At 47.5% G+C, this 16,873-nt stretch overlaps 1 protein-coding gene across 1 annotated transcript in view; it reads left to right on the forward strand.

The window, feature by feature from the left end:
- IFNLR1 (interferon lambda receptor 1) overlaps nucleotides 1–16,873 on the forward strand; it is a 103,430-nt gene that overhangs the window by 64,062 nt on the left and 22,495 nt on the right. The window contains exon 5 of the mRNA XM_063957185.1: nucleotides 3,399–3,555. Within this exon, the coding sequence (XP_063813255.1) occupies nucleotides 3,399–3,555 (157 nt within the window). The remainder of the gene's footprint in view (nucleotides 1–3,398; nucleotides 3,556–16,873) is intronic.

Below are 16,873 nucleotides of genomic sequence, written 5' to 3' on the forward strand. Positions count from 1 at the left end.
AGGTGGCGGATGGTCTCCTGAGGAATCTCCTCCCAGACCTGGACTAAAGCATCCGCCAACTCCTGGACAGTCTGTGGTGCAACGTGGTGTTGGTGGATGGAGCGAGACATGATGTCCCAGATGTGCTCAATTGGATTCAGGTCTGGGGAACGGGCGGGCCAGTCCATAGCATCAATGCCTTCGTCTTACAGAAACTGCTGACACACTCCAGCCACATGAGGTCTAGCATTGTCTTGCATTAGGAGGTCTCACAAGGGGTCTGAGGATCTCATCTCGGTACCTAATGGCAGTCAGGCTACCTCTGGCGAGCACATGGAGGGCTGTGCGGCCCCCCAAAGAAATGCCACCCCACACCATTACTGACCCACTGCCAAACCGGTCATGCTGGAGGATGTTGCAGGCAGCAGAACATTCTCCTTGGCGTCTCCAGACTCTGTCACGTCTGTCACATGTGCTCAGTGATTACCTGCTTTCATCTGTGAAGAGCACAGGGCACCAGTGGCGAATTTGCCAATCTTGGTGTTCTCTGGCAAATGCCAAACGTCCTGCACGGTGTTGGGCTGTAAGCACAACCCCCACCTCTGGATGTCGGACCCTCATACCACCCTCATAGAGTCTGTTTCTGATCGTTTGAGTAGACACATGCACATTTGTGGCTTGCTGGAGGTCATTTTGCAGGGCTCTGGCAGTGCTCCTCCTGTTCCTCCTTGCACAAAGGCGGAGGTAGCGGTCCTGCTGCTGGGTTGTTGCCCTCCTACGGACTCCTCCACGTCTCCTGATGTACTGGCCTGACTCCTGGTAGCGCCTCCATGCTCTGGACACTATGCTGACAGACACAGCAAACCTTCTTGCCACAGCTCGCATTGATGTGCCATCCTGGATAGCTCACTACCTGAGCCACTTGTGTGGGTTGTAGACTCCGTCTCATGCTACCACTAGAGTGAAAGCACCGCCAGCTTTCAAAAGTGACCAAAACATCAGCCAGAAAGCATAGGAGCTGAGAAGTGGTCTGTGGTCACCACCTGCAGAACAACTCCTTTATTGGGGGTGTCTTGCTAATTGCCTATAATTCCCACCTGTTGTCTTTTCCATTTGCACAACAGCATGTGAAATTGATTGTCAATCAGTGTTGCTTCCTAAGTGGACAGTTTGATTTCACAGAAGTGTGATTGACTTAGAGTTACATTGTGTTGTTTAAGTGTTCCCTTTACTTTTTTTGAGCAGTGTATATATAACTGAGCCAGGGCAGTTGGACTTAATTCCCTGCTGTAATGACTTAATCCCCTGCTGTATTGTTATCTGTATTGTATTGCAGCTGAGAACAATAGATGAAGGGTTTATGCTAATAAACCATGGTGTGCCTAGGCGCAGCAGAGAAGCAAAGATAACCGTAGCTCCATCTGTATGTATAGAGAGAGAGAGAGAGATAGAGAGAGAGAAAGATGTGGCATTCATATTTATACACTTCAGTTTTTATATGCATAGAGAGACTGTTTCTATTAGAGTACTAACCCATGTGCTCTCCTTGGCTCCGCATGTGATGATGCGATGCTGCTGAAGAGCTGAGCACTTAGGATGTGCATGTCCACCCTAAAGTTGAGGTATGCGCTATACAAGATACAGGATGTCCATCTTTTCGGACATATGAAAACAGTCACCCAGCCAGTATGTCACAAGGAAAGCGTGTTAATGCATCAGCTGACCATGTAAAGATTTTGCTGCATGATGGTGTAAAGTACTGTAAGTGAAAAATGGTAATAATCGCTACAATATTGGTTACATATATTATAGCCAATATCGCTATTATTGCTAAATAGACCCCATAGTTTCTTGTTATAGAATATGCTCCGCTAGTAATCTTGCAAAGCTATTTTTTCATACAGTTCCATATAGTTTATCATCTTACCCAGGGCCAGAATAAGGGCCACATGGGCCTGGAGCTGAAAATATTCAAGGGCCTATTATGAGAAATGGGGGAAGTGTGATCAGTGCTGTGTGGGTGTGCACTGAACTCCCTGTTTTGGATGCTGCAATAACTTTCCACTTCACCTGTTACTATTGTACTTGTATTTGTACTTTCAGTTTTTCACAAACATCTGAATGTGCATGTGTGCCCAATGTAATTTTGCCTTTTATACACTTGAACGTCCATTGCTTTTTTGCCTAACCTCACATCCTCTCATTTCCCTATCAAACTTTCCACTTCTCTACAAAGCTTCAAACGGAAGCTCAAGGCCCACTTCTTTGTCAAACCCAGCCATTGTTCACACTAACCCTCTGTTCCATGTTCATTGTCTACCCTAGATATGTCAATCCTGTTTGTCTGCCCACCCCCTCCCCTTTAGAAGGTAACCTCTCACGAGCAGGGTCCTCTCTCATACTTAGACTATCATCTACTCGATACGCCCCACAATGGCACCTAACCCTCGGTTTCTACCACCCTGATGCTTATTTCAGTGTCATGAACGCTGATGCAGAAATGTTTATATACCATGTACTTGTTTTGTCTTGTACTGTAAGTCACTGTTTATGTACTTTGTTAGGCACTGTGGAATCCTTGTGGCGCCATAAAAATTAATAATAATAATAATAATAATAATAATAATAATTGTGCACATGGTTAGTCCTAGAGAGGATAAAAATATTATAGAGATCAGATGTAGGAGAACAAATGCAACCCTAACTTTGTTTATAGCCTGCAGAGGGATAACTTAACACAACAAGTATGTACATCCTTCTGCTATGCGCAGTTAAGCAACATTACGCTTGTTTTTCACTACAGATATGAACCAGGGCACTCTATAGGCTTTAGGACCTGGGCTTAGCAATACCCCTGCAAAAATAAAAATACCTCAGTTCCATTTATTCTCTTGAAACATTTCAAACCCTCTTATGTCCCAGTGTTCTATAATGTACCACTGCAACTGTTCATATTTATTACTTTAACATATATAGGAGGGAACGTCGCAGTAAATAATGGGTGCCCAACAAAACAATTGAATAGTTTTGGGCACCCATTAACTGCAGTGCTGGTCATGCCCAAAAGCACCGGTCTTAGCTACATATAGCGGTTAAACCTTTCTAAAGTCCTGATTAGAGCGCCAAAACAGTAGTTTGGTCACCTAAACTACAGTTTGCGTGCCCAAAACCAGGGAGTTTTTGCACATTTCTGCTCACCACTTCAGGAGGTTGCGAGTAGAATGAGGGTGCCTTAGGTATTCACGCCCGATCAGAGCAAAACTGAATTACTACATCAGCCGCCCATTAATTTAGCTTGCCACTCTAAAACAATTGAATTCTCCCCACAGAATTTTGAAACATAATAAAATGGCATAATTGACATTAATTATTCCCTAATTACCTTAAACTCTTTCTGCATTATATTTTATCCTTCTTAGATCATACAGGAACAAGCAATGGATGGATCTTCAATAACAATAAAAACTCATGGATATAAAGGAGAATATTGTTTTGCAGCCAAGACAAAATATGTTATAGACAAAATTAAAGTAAGCCCGTTATCGAATCCAGTGTGCAAGTTCTTTGTTCCAAAAGGTAACATTTTAAATGATTTAATTTAATAGTTTGATTTCAGTTAAGCAGGCAAATAACCTTCATAGCAAATGAGATCTGAATTCAGGATCATTTAGTCTGGACATTTCCAGCATGTAGTAGACTTTCCTGATACCATGGGCCATGGACAAATGCCCTCCTTGCTCCTTTTATAAATGGGAATTGAAAGCAGTTTTATTCTATATACATCAGCAACTGTTAATGAAGTAAGGCATCTTGCACTCATTCTCATACTGTACCATGGATTGACAGCATAGTCATCAAAAGGCCATTGATATAAATGTATAGATGTTTGAACTGGGTGTGCATCATTGTTAAATCCAGTCCATATGGTATAACAATTTGAAAGGTTTGTGACTTCATAAAAAAAAAAAAAATCAAGCTAATGTTGTGAGATACAGTATTGAATATTCTCAAGACTGTTCATCCATGTTTGATCCAGTTAGCACAATTAAGAAGCAACTTGAACTTGTTTAAGCTTAAACTGATACATACAGTATTAAAGGATTTTGTGTGCAAAGAATAGTGATCCTGGTTAAAATTAAAAAGTATATTCACATACTCGGCTGGGTGTGGCTGCAACTGCGTCATCATGGCCATGCCCCTGTTATACAATGCCATAATTACTAATATTGTAAAGTAAGGGAAGGACCCACAATAATGCAAATGAACACAAATTGCGTCTTCAAGCTGCCCGTATTGCCCACTTATATCAGGAAGTGGATAGCTGCAGGGGGCCTCGGGGAGGCTTGCCTGCTTTTCCCCACGTTAGGAAGGGCCAACTGAGATTTGCTACTTTCCTGAAAGTCCCGGGAGAATAGGCAAATTAATATATAGTTATAATATACATTAAAAACACTCATTTTAATGAGAACAGCACCCCTCAAATCCACATAACCTAATTCATGATCGTATGTAACCGCCGGTGTTCACGAAAGTGAGCATTTATCTGCAGTTTGCGCAGGCATAGCGATCGCACTGCGCATGTGTCAAGGTGCTTTGGTTATCACGCATGCACGGAGATCTTATTGCAGAGTGATTAACAGGATGGGACCATTTGTGGAAGGTAATGGGGAGTAGCATCAAAAACGTTTTCAGGGAGTGCAGCTTTTTGTATGTATAGGTGATATGTTTCTATGATTCTTGCTGGTAATAAGGGGAGATGTGAAAAGATTTCCAGAAAGCCTTAAATAATCAGTTAATCATTTAAAGTATAGCTGGCATGCAGTTTTCAAAAACTTGACTATTTATCAAAATTACTTTTACTAAAATAATATGAAAAATTGTGTTTTCACTCCCATTTCACATTATTTAGTGTCACCTGAATGTACTTATGGGCAACTGGAGAATTAGCAAAATTCTCCTCCAAGCGGTTATACTTGCATTTCTTTTAGTAACCAGATCGCATTTCCCTTACTTATAATGGGAAATGCAATCTGCCGAAATGTACTAAATTTAAATTGTAAAAAAGTGCAGAAGGGAGTCAGCCCCTGTAATCGGCCATGTGTGTTTGAAAGTCACACAGGCTGATCACTGTGGCCGCATTTTAAAGAGCCCTCCGCTCCCCAGCCCACAAACACCTACTTACGGCGGGGATTAGTGCCCGAGGACGTTCCTGCCAGGCACCGGAGATAGTGGTGGGAAAGAGGCTGCCATCCCCGGCTCCCCACCGTTTGCTGTTACCGGAACCGAGGCATTTAAGAAGACGCTGCTCGGCGGGCGCCATCTTCCCGTGCACACGCTCCCACCTTGCTCTGATTTTGCTGTGGCTGAGATCCTCCGTTCTCCTATCAGGGTACGAGAGACAGGCGGTGTGTGGTCGTAATTACAGCTCTGACTCGCCGCTCTCTCCCCCCTGCACTGCCTGTGTCGGAGCTGCGGTGCCTGAGGAGGGACGCATCTCCCTGCACCCATACCTCCCCCCCTGCACTGATACAGCTGTGACTGGATAATCTCACCCTTTTGGAGGGCGGACATTGTATTAGAGGTGAGTGACTGGATATATCACTGGCATTGCACCATCTCCTATCATTGACTGCTTCACTCCGGCTGGAGTCCCACCACCTAGGAATATTATACACCACTGGCATTGTCCTGTTACTCCCCCCTGCATATAGTCCTCCTGCCTCTTCCTTGTGTGCCAAGCCGCTTTGCACCCTCTTGCTTCAGTAGGAACCTTAAGGGGCGGAAATTCTTTCATTACCCCTGAGCTTGGAGTATCGCCCTGAGGATCCCTCCACCTTCTCACTGAGCTGCTGTGACGTGTTTAGGAGGAGTCATGTTAATATCCTTTGATCTGCAGTGCCGGATTTCCCTCATCTGCTATTATTAAAGTTCCAAGTCCTTACACGCCTGCCAGCTGACCTGTATTTTCTCTACATATTTTCAAAATATTTGGTGCCGTTTTATATATATATATATATATATATATATATATCCTAATTATGGATAAATTTGTTGCTAAACCTCAGAGAGGCGGTAGGGGCGGCACGAATGCCAAAGTTCGGGAAACGAGCCAACGCCACGCCGGTACAGAGCCCACCGTCCTCCCCGCCTGGCGATGACGTACTACAGGGTGTATCAGATCCCACTGCTTTCAGCACAGCGTCTATAGCCAAAGCCCAGGAGATAACGAGTTTTATGGTAAGAACTTACCTTTGTTAAAACTCTTTCTGCGAGGTACACTGGGCTCCACAAGGAATGGACAATGGGGTGTAGAGTAGGATCTTGATCCGAGGCACCAACAGGCTCAAAGCTTTGATTGTTCCCAGAATGCATAGCGCCGCCTCCTATATCACCCCGCCTCCCTGCACAGGAGCTCAGTTTTTAGTTAACCAGCCCAATGCAGTAGCAGGAAAAGAGACGACAACGGTTAGTAGCCACAACACCGCATTCTCATGACAGGAGACGTGTCAGCGGCTAATGCCATATCAACCCAAAGAAGCTAAGTGCGTCAGGGTGGGCGCCTTGTGGAGCCCAGTGTGCCTTGCAGAAAGAGTTTTAACAAAGGTAAGTTCTTACCATAAAACTCGTTTTCTGCTGCGGGGTACACTGGGCTCCACAAGGAATGGACAATGGGGATGTCCTAAAGCAGTTCCTTATGGGAGGGGATGCACTATAGCTGGCACAAGAACCCAGCGTCCAAAGAAAGCATCCTGGGAAGCGGCAGTATCGAAGGCATAGAACCTTATGAACGTGTTCACAGACGACCATGTATCCGCCTTGCACAATTGTTCAAGGGTCGCACCACGTTGGGCCGCCCAAGAAGGTCCAACAGACCAAGTAGAATGGGCCTTAATGTGATTAGGAGCAGAGAGACCAGCCTTCACATAAGCATGTGCAATCACCATTCTAATCCATCTGGCCAGAGTTTGCTTGTGAGCTGGCCAGCCCCGTTTGTGAAACCCAAACACAACAAAAAGAGAATCCGATTTCCTAATAGGAGCAGTTCTCTTCACATAGATACGGAGAGCCCGTACCACATCCAAAGACCGCTCTTTGGTAGACAGATCAGGAGAAACAAGTGCCGGAACTACAATAATCTGATTAAGGTGGAACGAGGAAACCACCTTAGGCAGATAGCCGGGACGAGTCCTAAGAACCACCCGGTCACGGTGAAATATCAGATATGGGGAACTACAGGACAAGGCACCCAAATCCGACACTCTTCTAGCTGAAGCAATAGCCAGCAGAAACACCACCTTAATGGAAAGCCACTTAAGGTCAGCTGAACCCAGAGGTTCAAACAGACTCTTGTAACGCCTCCAAAACCACAGACAAGTCCCAAGGAGCCACAGGCGGGACATAAGGAGGTTCGATACGCAACACGCCCTGAGTAAAGGTATGCACATCAGGTAAGGTCGCAATTTTTCTCTGAAACCACACCGACAAGGCAGATATTTGAACCTTGAGGGAGGCTAGACGCAGGCCTAAGTCCAGGCCCTGCTACAGAAAAGCCAACAACTTGGCTATACTAAACTTGGAAGTGTCATAATCGTTAGATGTGCACCAAACAAAGTAAGAATGCCAGACCCTATAGTAAATCCGAGCCGAAGCCGGTTTCCGGGCCCGCAACATAGTTTGAATGACCGCCTTAGAAAACCCTTTAGCCCTTAAGATGGAAGCTTCAAGAGCCAAAGACAGCCGGGCTAGGTCCTGGTAGACACAGGGGCCCTGAACGAGGAGGTCTGGGCGTTGTGGAAGTAGAATTGGACGCTCTGACGATAGGCCTTGCAGGTCTGAGAACCAGTGTCGTCTGGGCCACGCTGGAGCTATGAGTAGCAGAATTCCTTTTTCTTGCTTGAACTTCCGAATTACCCTGGGCAGGAGTGACACCGGAGGGAACACGTACGGCAGCCGAAACCTCCACGGTACTGCCAGCGCATCCACGAATGCTGCTTGAGGATCCCTTGTCCTTGCTCCAAAGACCGGAACCTTGTGATTGTGTCGAGACGCCACCAGATTTACGTCTGGAAGGCCCCACCTTTCCACTAGGAGTTGAAACACTTCTGGATGGAGGCCCCACTCGCCGGCATGCCCGTCCTGACGACTGAGAAAGTCTGCTTCCCAATTCAGGACTCCCGGAATGGATATTGCCGATATGGCTGGTAGATGGCGTTCTGCCCACTGTAGAATCCGTGAGACTTCCTTCATTGCTAGGCGGCTTTGAGTGCCGCCTTGATGATTTATGTAAGCCACTGTGGTGTCGTTGTCCGACTGTACTTGAACAGGACGGTTCCGAATTAAATGCTGGGCTAGGTTCAAGGCATTGAAGACCGCCCGCAACTCCAGAATATTGATCAAGAGGAGGGACTACTCCTTGGTCCACCGCCCCTGAAGGGAGTGTTGCTCCAGCACCGCGCCCCAACCTCTTAGACTGGCATCTGTCGTCAACAGGACCCAGTTGGATATCCAGAACGGACGGCCCCTGCACAGTTGTTGGTCCCGGAGCCACCAGAGCAGCGACAGACGGACCTCCGGAGTCAATTAGATCATTTGAAACCTGATCCGGTGAGGCAGGCCATCTCATTTGGCTAGAATCAGCCTCTGGAGAGGGCGAGAGTGAAATTGAGCATACTCCACCATGTCGAATGCTGACACCATGAGGCCCAGCACCTGCATCGCCGAATGTATCGACACTTGCGGACGAGATAGGAAGCAACGAATCCTGTCCTGAAGTTTCAGGACTTTCTCCTGCGACAGGAACAACCGCTGGTTGTGAGTGTCCAATAGTGCTCCCAGATGCACCATGCTCTGAACAGGGATCAGGGATGACTTCTTCCAGTTGATGAGCCACCCGTGGGCTTGCAGAAACCAGACCGTCGCATCTATATGACGCAGGAGAAGTTCTGGGGAATTTGCCAGGATTAACAAGTCATCCAAATACAGCAGTATCCTGACCCCTTGACGGCGGAGTACCACCGTCATCACCGCCATGACTTTTGTAAAGACTCGCAGAGCCATTGTTAAACCAAAAGGTAACGCCCGAAACTGGTAATGGCAGTTGCCAATCGCAAATCTCAGGTATTGCTGGTGAGACACTGCTATAGGAATATGCAGGTAAGCATCCTGTATATGCAGGGAGACCATGAAGTCTCCAGGTTCCAAGGCCAGAACTATAGAGCGAAGAGTTTCCATCCGGAACTTGGAAACCTTCACAAACTTGTTCAATGCCTTGAGGTTGAGTATGGGCCGCGAGGACCCATTCGGTTTCGGGACTAGAAACAGCGAAGAATAGTACCCCCGGCACCTCTGCGCAAGAGGCACCTGTACTACGACTCCTGTATCCAGGAGGGTCTGTACCACCAAATGTAGAGTGTTTGCCTTTGTCTTGTCCAACGGGACATCTGTCTGGCAAAATCGATGAGGGGGTCTGTTTTTGAAGGCTATGGCGTAACCTCGAGTGACGACTTCCCGTACCCAGGCATCTGAAGTGGTCTTCAACCATTCCTGGGTATACCCTAGAAGCCAGCCCCCCACCCTGGGATCCCCCAGAGGGAGGCCCGCCCCATCATGTGGCAGGCTTATCTGTCTTGGAAGCTGGCTGATGGGCCACCCAGGCTCTTTTGGGCTTAGGCTTACCAGGTTTGGAAGTGCGGGCCTGCTTGTTGTACGCCTGACCTTTTGCTTTACCTGAAGGACGAAAGGGGCGAAAGGAAGTACCTTTAGCCTTCGACACAGAAGGAGCAGTACTTGGCAGGGTTTTTCTAGAGTCCAGATCCACAGACCAGGATCTCAGCCACAATATCCGGCAAGCCAGGACTGACATAGTAGAGGCCTTGACTGCCAGGATACCGGTATCAGAAGCCACCTCTTTAATATAACGAGAAGCTGTGACAATATAAGACAAGCATTGCCTAGCATGGTCAGAGGAGATTTCAGCATCTAACTCCAAGGCCCATGCTTCAATGGCCTCTGCAGCCCAAGTAGCTGGAATAGTGGGCCTTTGTGCAGCACCCATTAGGGTGTAAATCGCTTTCAGACAACCCTCCACACGTTTATCCGTATGCTCTTTTAGAGACGTGACGGTGGTGACCGGTAGAGCTGAGGAAACCACCATCCTAGCCACATGTGAGTCCACTGGAGGAGGCGTTTCCCAATTTTTAGACAGCTCCGGCGCGAGGGGATAGCGAGCCAGCATCTTCTTTTGAGGCACAAACTTCGTACCCGGGTTTTCCCAGGGTTCCTGACGTATATCAATTAGGTGGTCAGAGTGAGGTAAAACTTGTTTAATCACCTTCTGACGCTTGAACCTATCTGGTTTCTTAGGAGGAACGGATGGCTCGGGATCATCCGTAATCTGTAAGATTAATTTAATAGCCTCCAAAAGATCAGGAACATCCACATGTGAACCACCCTCCCCATCAGCCGTATCCGAGTCAGAACCTGTGGGGTCAGTGTAAGTGCCGTCTTCATCAGACGAGGTGTCAGTGACAGCAGTGGATTGTGAGGAGATAAGCGCTCGCTTAGAGGGCCCTTGGACGTAGGCGAGCGATGGTCAGACTTTTTAGTAGTCGGGGACTGGTTCAACTTCTTTATTTGAGCAGATAAATCGTCCGCCCACGGCGGGTTAGCTGCAAGGACCACAAACGGTTGCACCGGCATTGGGGGTCCCATAGAGGGTGTTAGTTTATGAACTAGCGTATGCAGAAGCGTGGAAAAAGCGGCCCACGGCGGGTCATTATTTGCCCCTGTCGCCACTTTCCCACTGAAGGGCAAGGAGTCCCCAGAACCAGAGCCCAAAGCTGCTATTTTCTCCTCATAGGTATCTGCGGCTTCAGCAACACCGGCAGTGTGTTCAGCCCCAGAACCGTTACCCTTATAAGCAGACATGATATAACTTGTAATATCAGGTAACACAGTACAATTTGTCAGCAGCACAATACCTCTAGCCCAAACCCCTGCGCAGTGTTGTCAGCACCAGCAGAGATAAAGGAGAGATATGGTGACTAAATCACAGAGAAAAATACGTAATACAGTATATCTTTGTGAAAAATCCTATATTAGATAAAACCTGACGCACCAAGCCCCCTCAGGTTATAGAATATAGGGATAGCAAGTTGAATGAAAGACACGAGATGGACACCACTCAGCTATCAAATGCACACACAAATAGTCACAATCTGTACAATGCAGAGGTTCTTACTAACAATAATTCTGCACTGGACTAGCTTACACAGCTATATAACAGTAGATATAACAGTACACAGTAAGAACTGGATGTATATCACAGGGTAATTGTACTAGGAAACCCTAAGTGCACTCTCTCTTACTAACACTGACTAAAAAAGGAAGGTAGAATACTTAAGTGTCTTGTAAAGTCACAGCACTGACAACCAGGCGGCTTTACATAGGAGGATTTGCCCAAGCATTCCCAGGAACAGTGAGCTGAGGGATAATGCAGCTGGAGACACTGCCAGGGAGTGAGGGAGAGACAGATGTGCAACTCCAGGGTGGGAACATTTGCAGAAAATGGCGCCCTGGGGCTGGGGGAGGGGCTTCAGGTCCAAGCCTTATCCCCCTGCTGGCAAAACCACCGGGTACTGCGGGCTCTAATAAAACGGTTTATAGAGAAAACCTGACCTGTCCCATGCCCTGGTGATCTAGTGGGATCGCCTGTACTGCCACAGTGTCCACCGCCAGCGCGCGCGGCCTGCCTCCCACTGACCGCGCCAGATCGCGATAAAGACCGGGTCCCGCAAGCGGGACCCACTTACCACCTCCCGAAGCGCGGCCACGCCATCCCGGAGAGCCCCCATCATGTGTGCCTGACAAGAAGAAAACCGAAGCCTCCTGCTGTAGTTACCAGGCAACCAGGGCTCGGGAGTGTACAGCGCCGCTGGGGAGAGCCGGAGCTGCAGCCGTGAATGTCCACTGACATGTAACACTGCTGCTGCCCTTGAAGTCTTCACTTTTTTCCTCAGAAAAAAAGCTCTTCTTAGGGCTGCTTTGGAGCAGCCCCTCTGTTAAGTGCCTGCTACTGCAGCACCAACTTAGAAAACTGAGCTCCTGTGCAGGGAGGCGGGGTGATATAGGAGGCGGCACTATGCATTCTGGGAACAGTCAAAGCTTTGAGCCTGTTGGTGCCTCGGATCAAGATCCTACTCTACACCCCATTGTCCATTCCTTGTGGAGCCCAGTGTACTCCGCAGCAGAAATCTGATTTATTGTCCCTTCTTAGATAAAAAACTTGCTGGCCTACAGGCGGCTATTGAATCTACCGTCACTCAACTTAAAGAACACAGTGCTCGCTTCGACGAAGCTGAACAGCGATTTTCTGATGTATAAGATGGCCTGCTTACTGAGAGAGCCACTATCGCCTCCCAGGAAGCATCCTTAATTGCGATACATGATAAATTAGAATATCTCGAAAATAGAAATCGTCTGAACAACTATCCCCTGATACAGATGGGTCCACGGTTATCTTGACTAGTTTTCTGCGCCTAGGCACAACATGATTTATTAGCATAAACCATTCATCTATTGTTCTCAGCTGCAATACAATACAGAGAACAATACAGAAGGGGATTAAGTCATTACAGCAGGGGATTAAGTCCGACTGGCCAGTCTCAGTTAATCCTATTAAAGGTCAAGATAAATCTGGACCCATCTGTAGGTCTACCTGAATCGGTCAAGCAAAAAGACCTGATGGAGTTGGTATCAGTGTGGCTTTCTACAGAATTGAGGTGTTTACCAAAATCAGGCGCCATGCTCATAGAGAGAGTTCATCGCATCGGTCCAGACCGACAGAATGATTGTCGTAGACCCAGGACGGTTATTTTCAAGTTTCTGAACTACGTCGATAAAGTCTGTGTGCTCAGGGGCGGATCCAGAAAAAAATTACAGGGGGGGCACCATAAGGGGCGTGGCTTCGTTGGAATGGGCGTGGCTTCGTTGGAATGGGCGTGGTATTGCAGGAAAAGACTACCTTATACCCCAGTTTTGCAACCTGTACGCCCAGACGTTGGCCACTACAGGAAATAAAAATAATCCTGATTCATGCCCCTTACATTATTTGTCATTTTTCCTCCTTATAGTAATGCCCAGTATACATTATGCCACATACTGCAATGGCCCTTAGACATTATGCCACACACAATAATGCACATGACACAGTATGCACACACCGTAATGCCCCCGACACATTATGCCACACACCGTAATGCCCCCGACACATTATGCCACACACTATAATGCCTGTGACACATTATGACAGGAATTGCAATGCCCGTTATACATTATGCTACACACTGCACTGCCCCTGATACATTATAGCACATACAATGTCTGTGACACATTATGACACACACTGCAATGTCCGTGATACATTATACCACACACTGCAATGCCCGATACATTATAGCACATACAATGCCTGTGACACATTATGCCACACACTGCAATGACCTTGAGACATTATACCACAATGCCCGTGATATAGTATACCATACACCGTAATGCCTGTGACACATACCGCAATGCCCGTTATACCCTATGCCACACACCGCAATGCCCGTTATATATTATGCCACACTGCAATGACCCTGAGACATTATACCACATACCACAATGCCCGTGATATAGTATACCACACACCGTAATGCCTGACACATTATGACACACACCGCAATGTCCGTGATACATTATGCCACACACTGCAATGACCCTGAGACATTATACCACATATCACAATGCCAACGATATAGTATACCATACACCGTAATGCATGTGACACATTATGACACACACCGCAATGTCCGTGATACATTATGCCACACACCGTAATGCCCATTACACATTAAGTCCTACAGTAAGGCTTCTAATTACTTTTCAAATACCTGCTCGTTGTCAGGGGTTTCATGCACTGGGTGTCATGCTCGTTGCCAGGGGTTTCATGCACTGGGTGTCATGCTCGTTGCTAGGAGGTAGTCCTTGTTGCTAGGGCTGTGCTCCCAGTGCCACATATGTCCCCAATGCCAGATATTCCCCGACAGTGCCACATATGCCCCCAGTGCCAGATATCCCCCCCCAGTGCTATATATGCCCCCAGTGCCACATATGCCCCAGTGCCAGATATTCCCCCCAGTGCCACATATGCCCCCAGTGCCAGATATCCCCCCCCAGTGCCACATATGCCCCCAGTGCCAGATATTCCCCCCCCCAGTGCCATATATGCCCCCAGTGCCAGATATTCCCCCCAGTGCCATATATGTCCCCAGTGCCAGATATTCCCCCCCCCCTCCCTGCCAAATATGCCCCCAGTGCCAGATATTCCCCCCCAGTGCCAGATATGCCCCCTCAGTGCGTCCCCCATGCTTCCTCCGCCGCTCCCCCCGCTTCCCTGCTGTTAGGAGGGACACGGAGGGCACAGTGCACGCCTCCCTGTGTCCCTCCTGTGTCTCCGGCGGCCGCGGGTCACTCTAATAAAGGAAGTGCTCATGAACGGCACTTCCTTTATGAGACCCGCGGCCGCCGGAGACCCAGGAGGGACACAGGGAGGCGTGCACTGTGCCCTCCGTGTCCCTCCTAACAGCAGGGGAGGAAACGAGACCGCATACTGACATGCGGACGCTCGTCCGCATGTCAGTCTGCACTAAATCAGTGCACAAAATATAATAAAAATACAAAAATCAACTAAAAATGACAGGGGGGCACGTGCCTTGGTGCCCCCCCTAAATCCGCCACTGTGTGTGCTGGATGCTTATAGAAAATCTCGTGATCTGAATTACCATGGCGACAGACTTCTATTGTTTCAGGATTTCTCCTACCAAGTTGCGATGAAAAGAAAAGAATTTGCGCCTGTTTGTAAATCCATCTTCGATGCTGGTATTCGTTTTGCACTCCTATATCCGGCTAAGCTGAGGGTGCAACTGGATGGAAACAATCATTTCTTTGAATCTGTACAGCCCGTGAAGTCATTTCTTGCTTCACTTTCTACCAGAGGCGTCACCGGGTGTGGTGACACCCGGTGCGCGCCCCTGATCTCCTGCCGCAATTGCGGCAAAAAAGGGGCGTGACCTTGCGCTAAGGGGGCGTGACTTCACGGGATCCCGGAATCGTCACTCTGGGGGCGTGCCCAGCATCTCCGGAGATGCTGGGCTTCCCCCAGAGCCAGTCTCCGTCCGCTGTTGGCTCCTCTTCTGTGACAGGAGCCGGGAGCTGTAGGAGACTTTCTCACTGCAGCACCTGGTTCCTGTCAGTGCGGAGGAGCTGACATTTGGTGTCACCCTCCTCCAGGCGTCACACCCGGGTGCGGGCCGCACCCCCCGCACCCGCCTTGTGACGCCACTGCTTTCTACACACCCACATGCGCTGTCTGATGACGCGGACTAATTCCAGGACTGGTTCGCAAGTATAACACCTGTTCTGTGAATTGTAATGTCATTATGGTTAGGTTTGTTGTTTACCTTTCATTTACTGTTTATGACAAAGAGATCACGAATGCTGTGCTGTAGGCGCAAGTTGTTATGGTCACATGGGTCCACTTGGACTGCTTGTTTTTATCGCCTGACTGGCGATTGTTCTATCTTCTGTCCCCAGTTCCCTCCCCTCCCTTTTCGTTTCAATAGAGTTACAGATGTTCCTGTTGGGCTCCTCTGGCCCACAGTTTGGGTTCAAAAAATTAAGAAAATAGTTAGAACTGTGACATGTATTTTCTTGTTACACATTGTTTTTATTATCTGTGTTATGCAGGAGACATCTACTGGTGGCACCCCTGCTGGCTGGGACACGGGAGATCACCTACACGTTATTTGAGTTATCTTTTTTCTTCCCAAAAGCTAGGTATTGGTTAATATGACGCATACACAGACTTCGCTGCTCATGAAACGGGAGCATATAAAATTCTTGACCTGGAATGTAGAGGGCCTTAACAGACGACTTAAATGGAAAAAGTGCTGCAACATCTGAAGCGGCTTAAACCAGATGTGGCGGTGTTACAGGAAACACATTGGCGAGATGGGGACCCTAATACTATGAGAGATACTTGGTTTTCCGATTATATCTCAGCTTCTTATACTACTAAGCAATGCGGGGTGGTTCTCCTTATTAGTTAATCTTTACAATATACGGTTTTAGATAAAATGAGTGACCCGGAAGGGCACTATCTATTCATACAAATGCGACTGGAAGATGAAATTTATACCATAGCAACGTTATATGCCCCAACCGGTCCTAATAACACCTTTTTCACTGGTCTATGTTAAATTGCAAGATTGAGCTATGGGACACATAATCCTAGGTGGAGATTTCAACACCACTCTTAATCAGTCCTTAGACAAATCCGCTAATGCCACCCGCAATACGCCTTCAACTGCGCTTGCTTTACTGATTGACTCCTTAGATCTCACTGACCCATGGAGGTTTCAAAATCCGGTGGGTAGGGAATACACCTTCTACTCGCATCCACACCATACCTCTTCTAGGATTGATCTCTGGCTCATCCCCACTTCTTTGTTAGAGTTCATCGCTCCCGAATTGAAAATATTGCCATATCAGATCATGCTCCAACTTGGTTCACTCTGTCACTCTCCTCCCCAAGATTATCCTCCTTTAATTGGAGGTTCCCCTCCTACTTATCAGAATCTCCAGACTTTGTTGTTCCATGGACAACTTCTTTTTTAAATTATGTAGATGATAACAACCAAACACATAGAAGATGTCAATTTGTTTCGGGCTGCTTCTAAACCGGTGATGAGGGGCCATATAATCGCATATGTCGCAGCTAAACGTAAATTGTTGAACCAAAGGCTGCAGGACCTTAGTCTAGCAGTCTCCAGTTCTTATGCTGCAATGCTATCTA

This window comes from Pseudophryne corroboree, chromosome 2, assembly GCF_028390025.1.
Source record: "Pseudophryne corroboree isolate aPseCor3 chromosome 2, aPseCor3.hap2, whole genome shotgun sequence".
In the NCBI taxonomy this organism is placed as follows: domain Eukaryota; kingdom Metazoa; phylum Chordata; class Amphibia; order Anura; family Myobatrachidae; genus Pseudophryne; species Pseudophryne corroboree.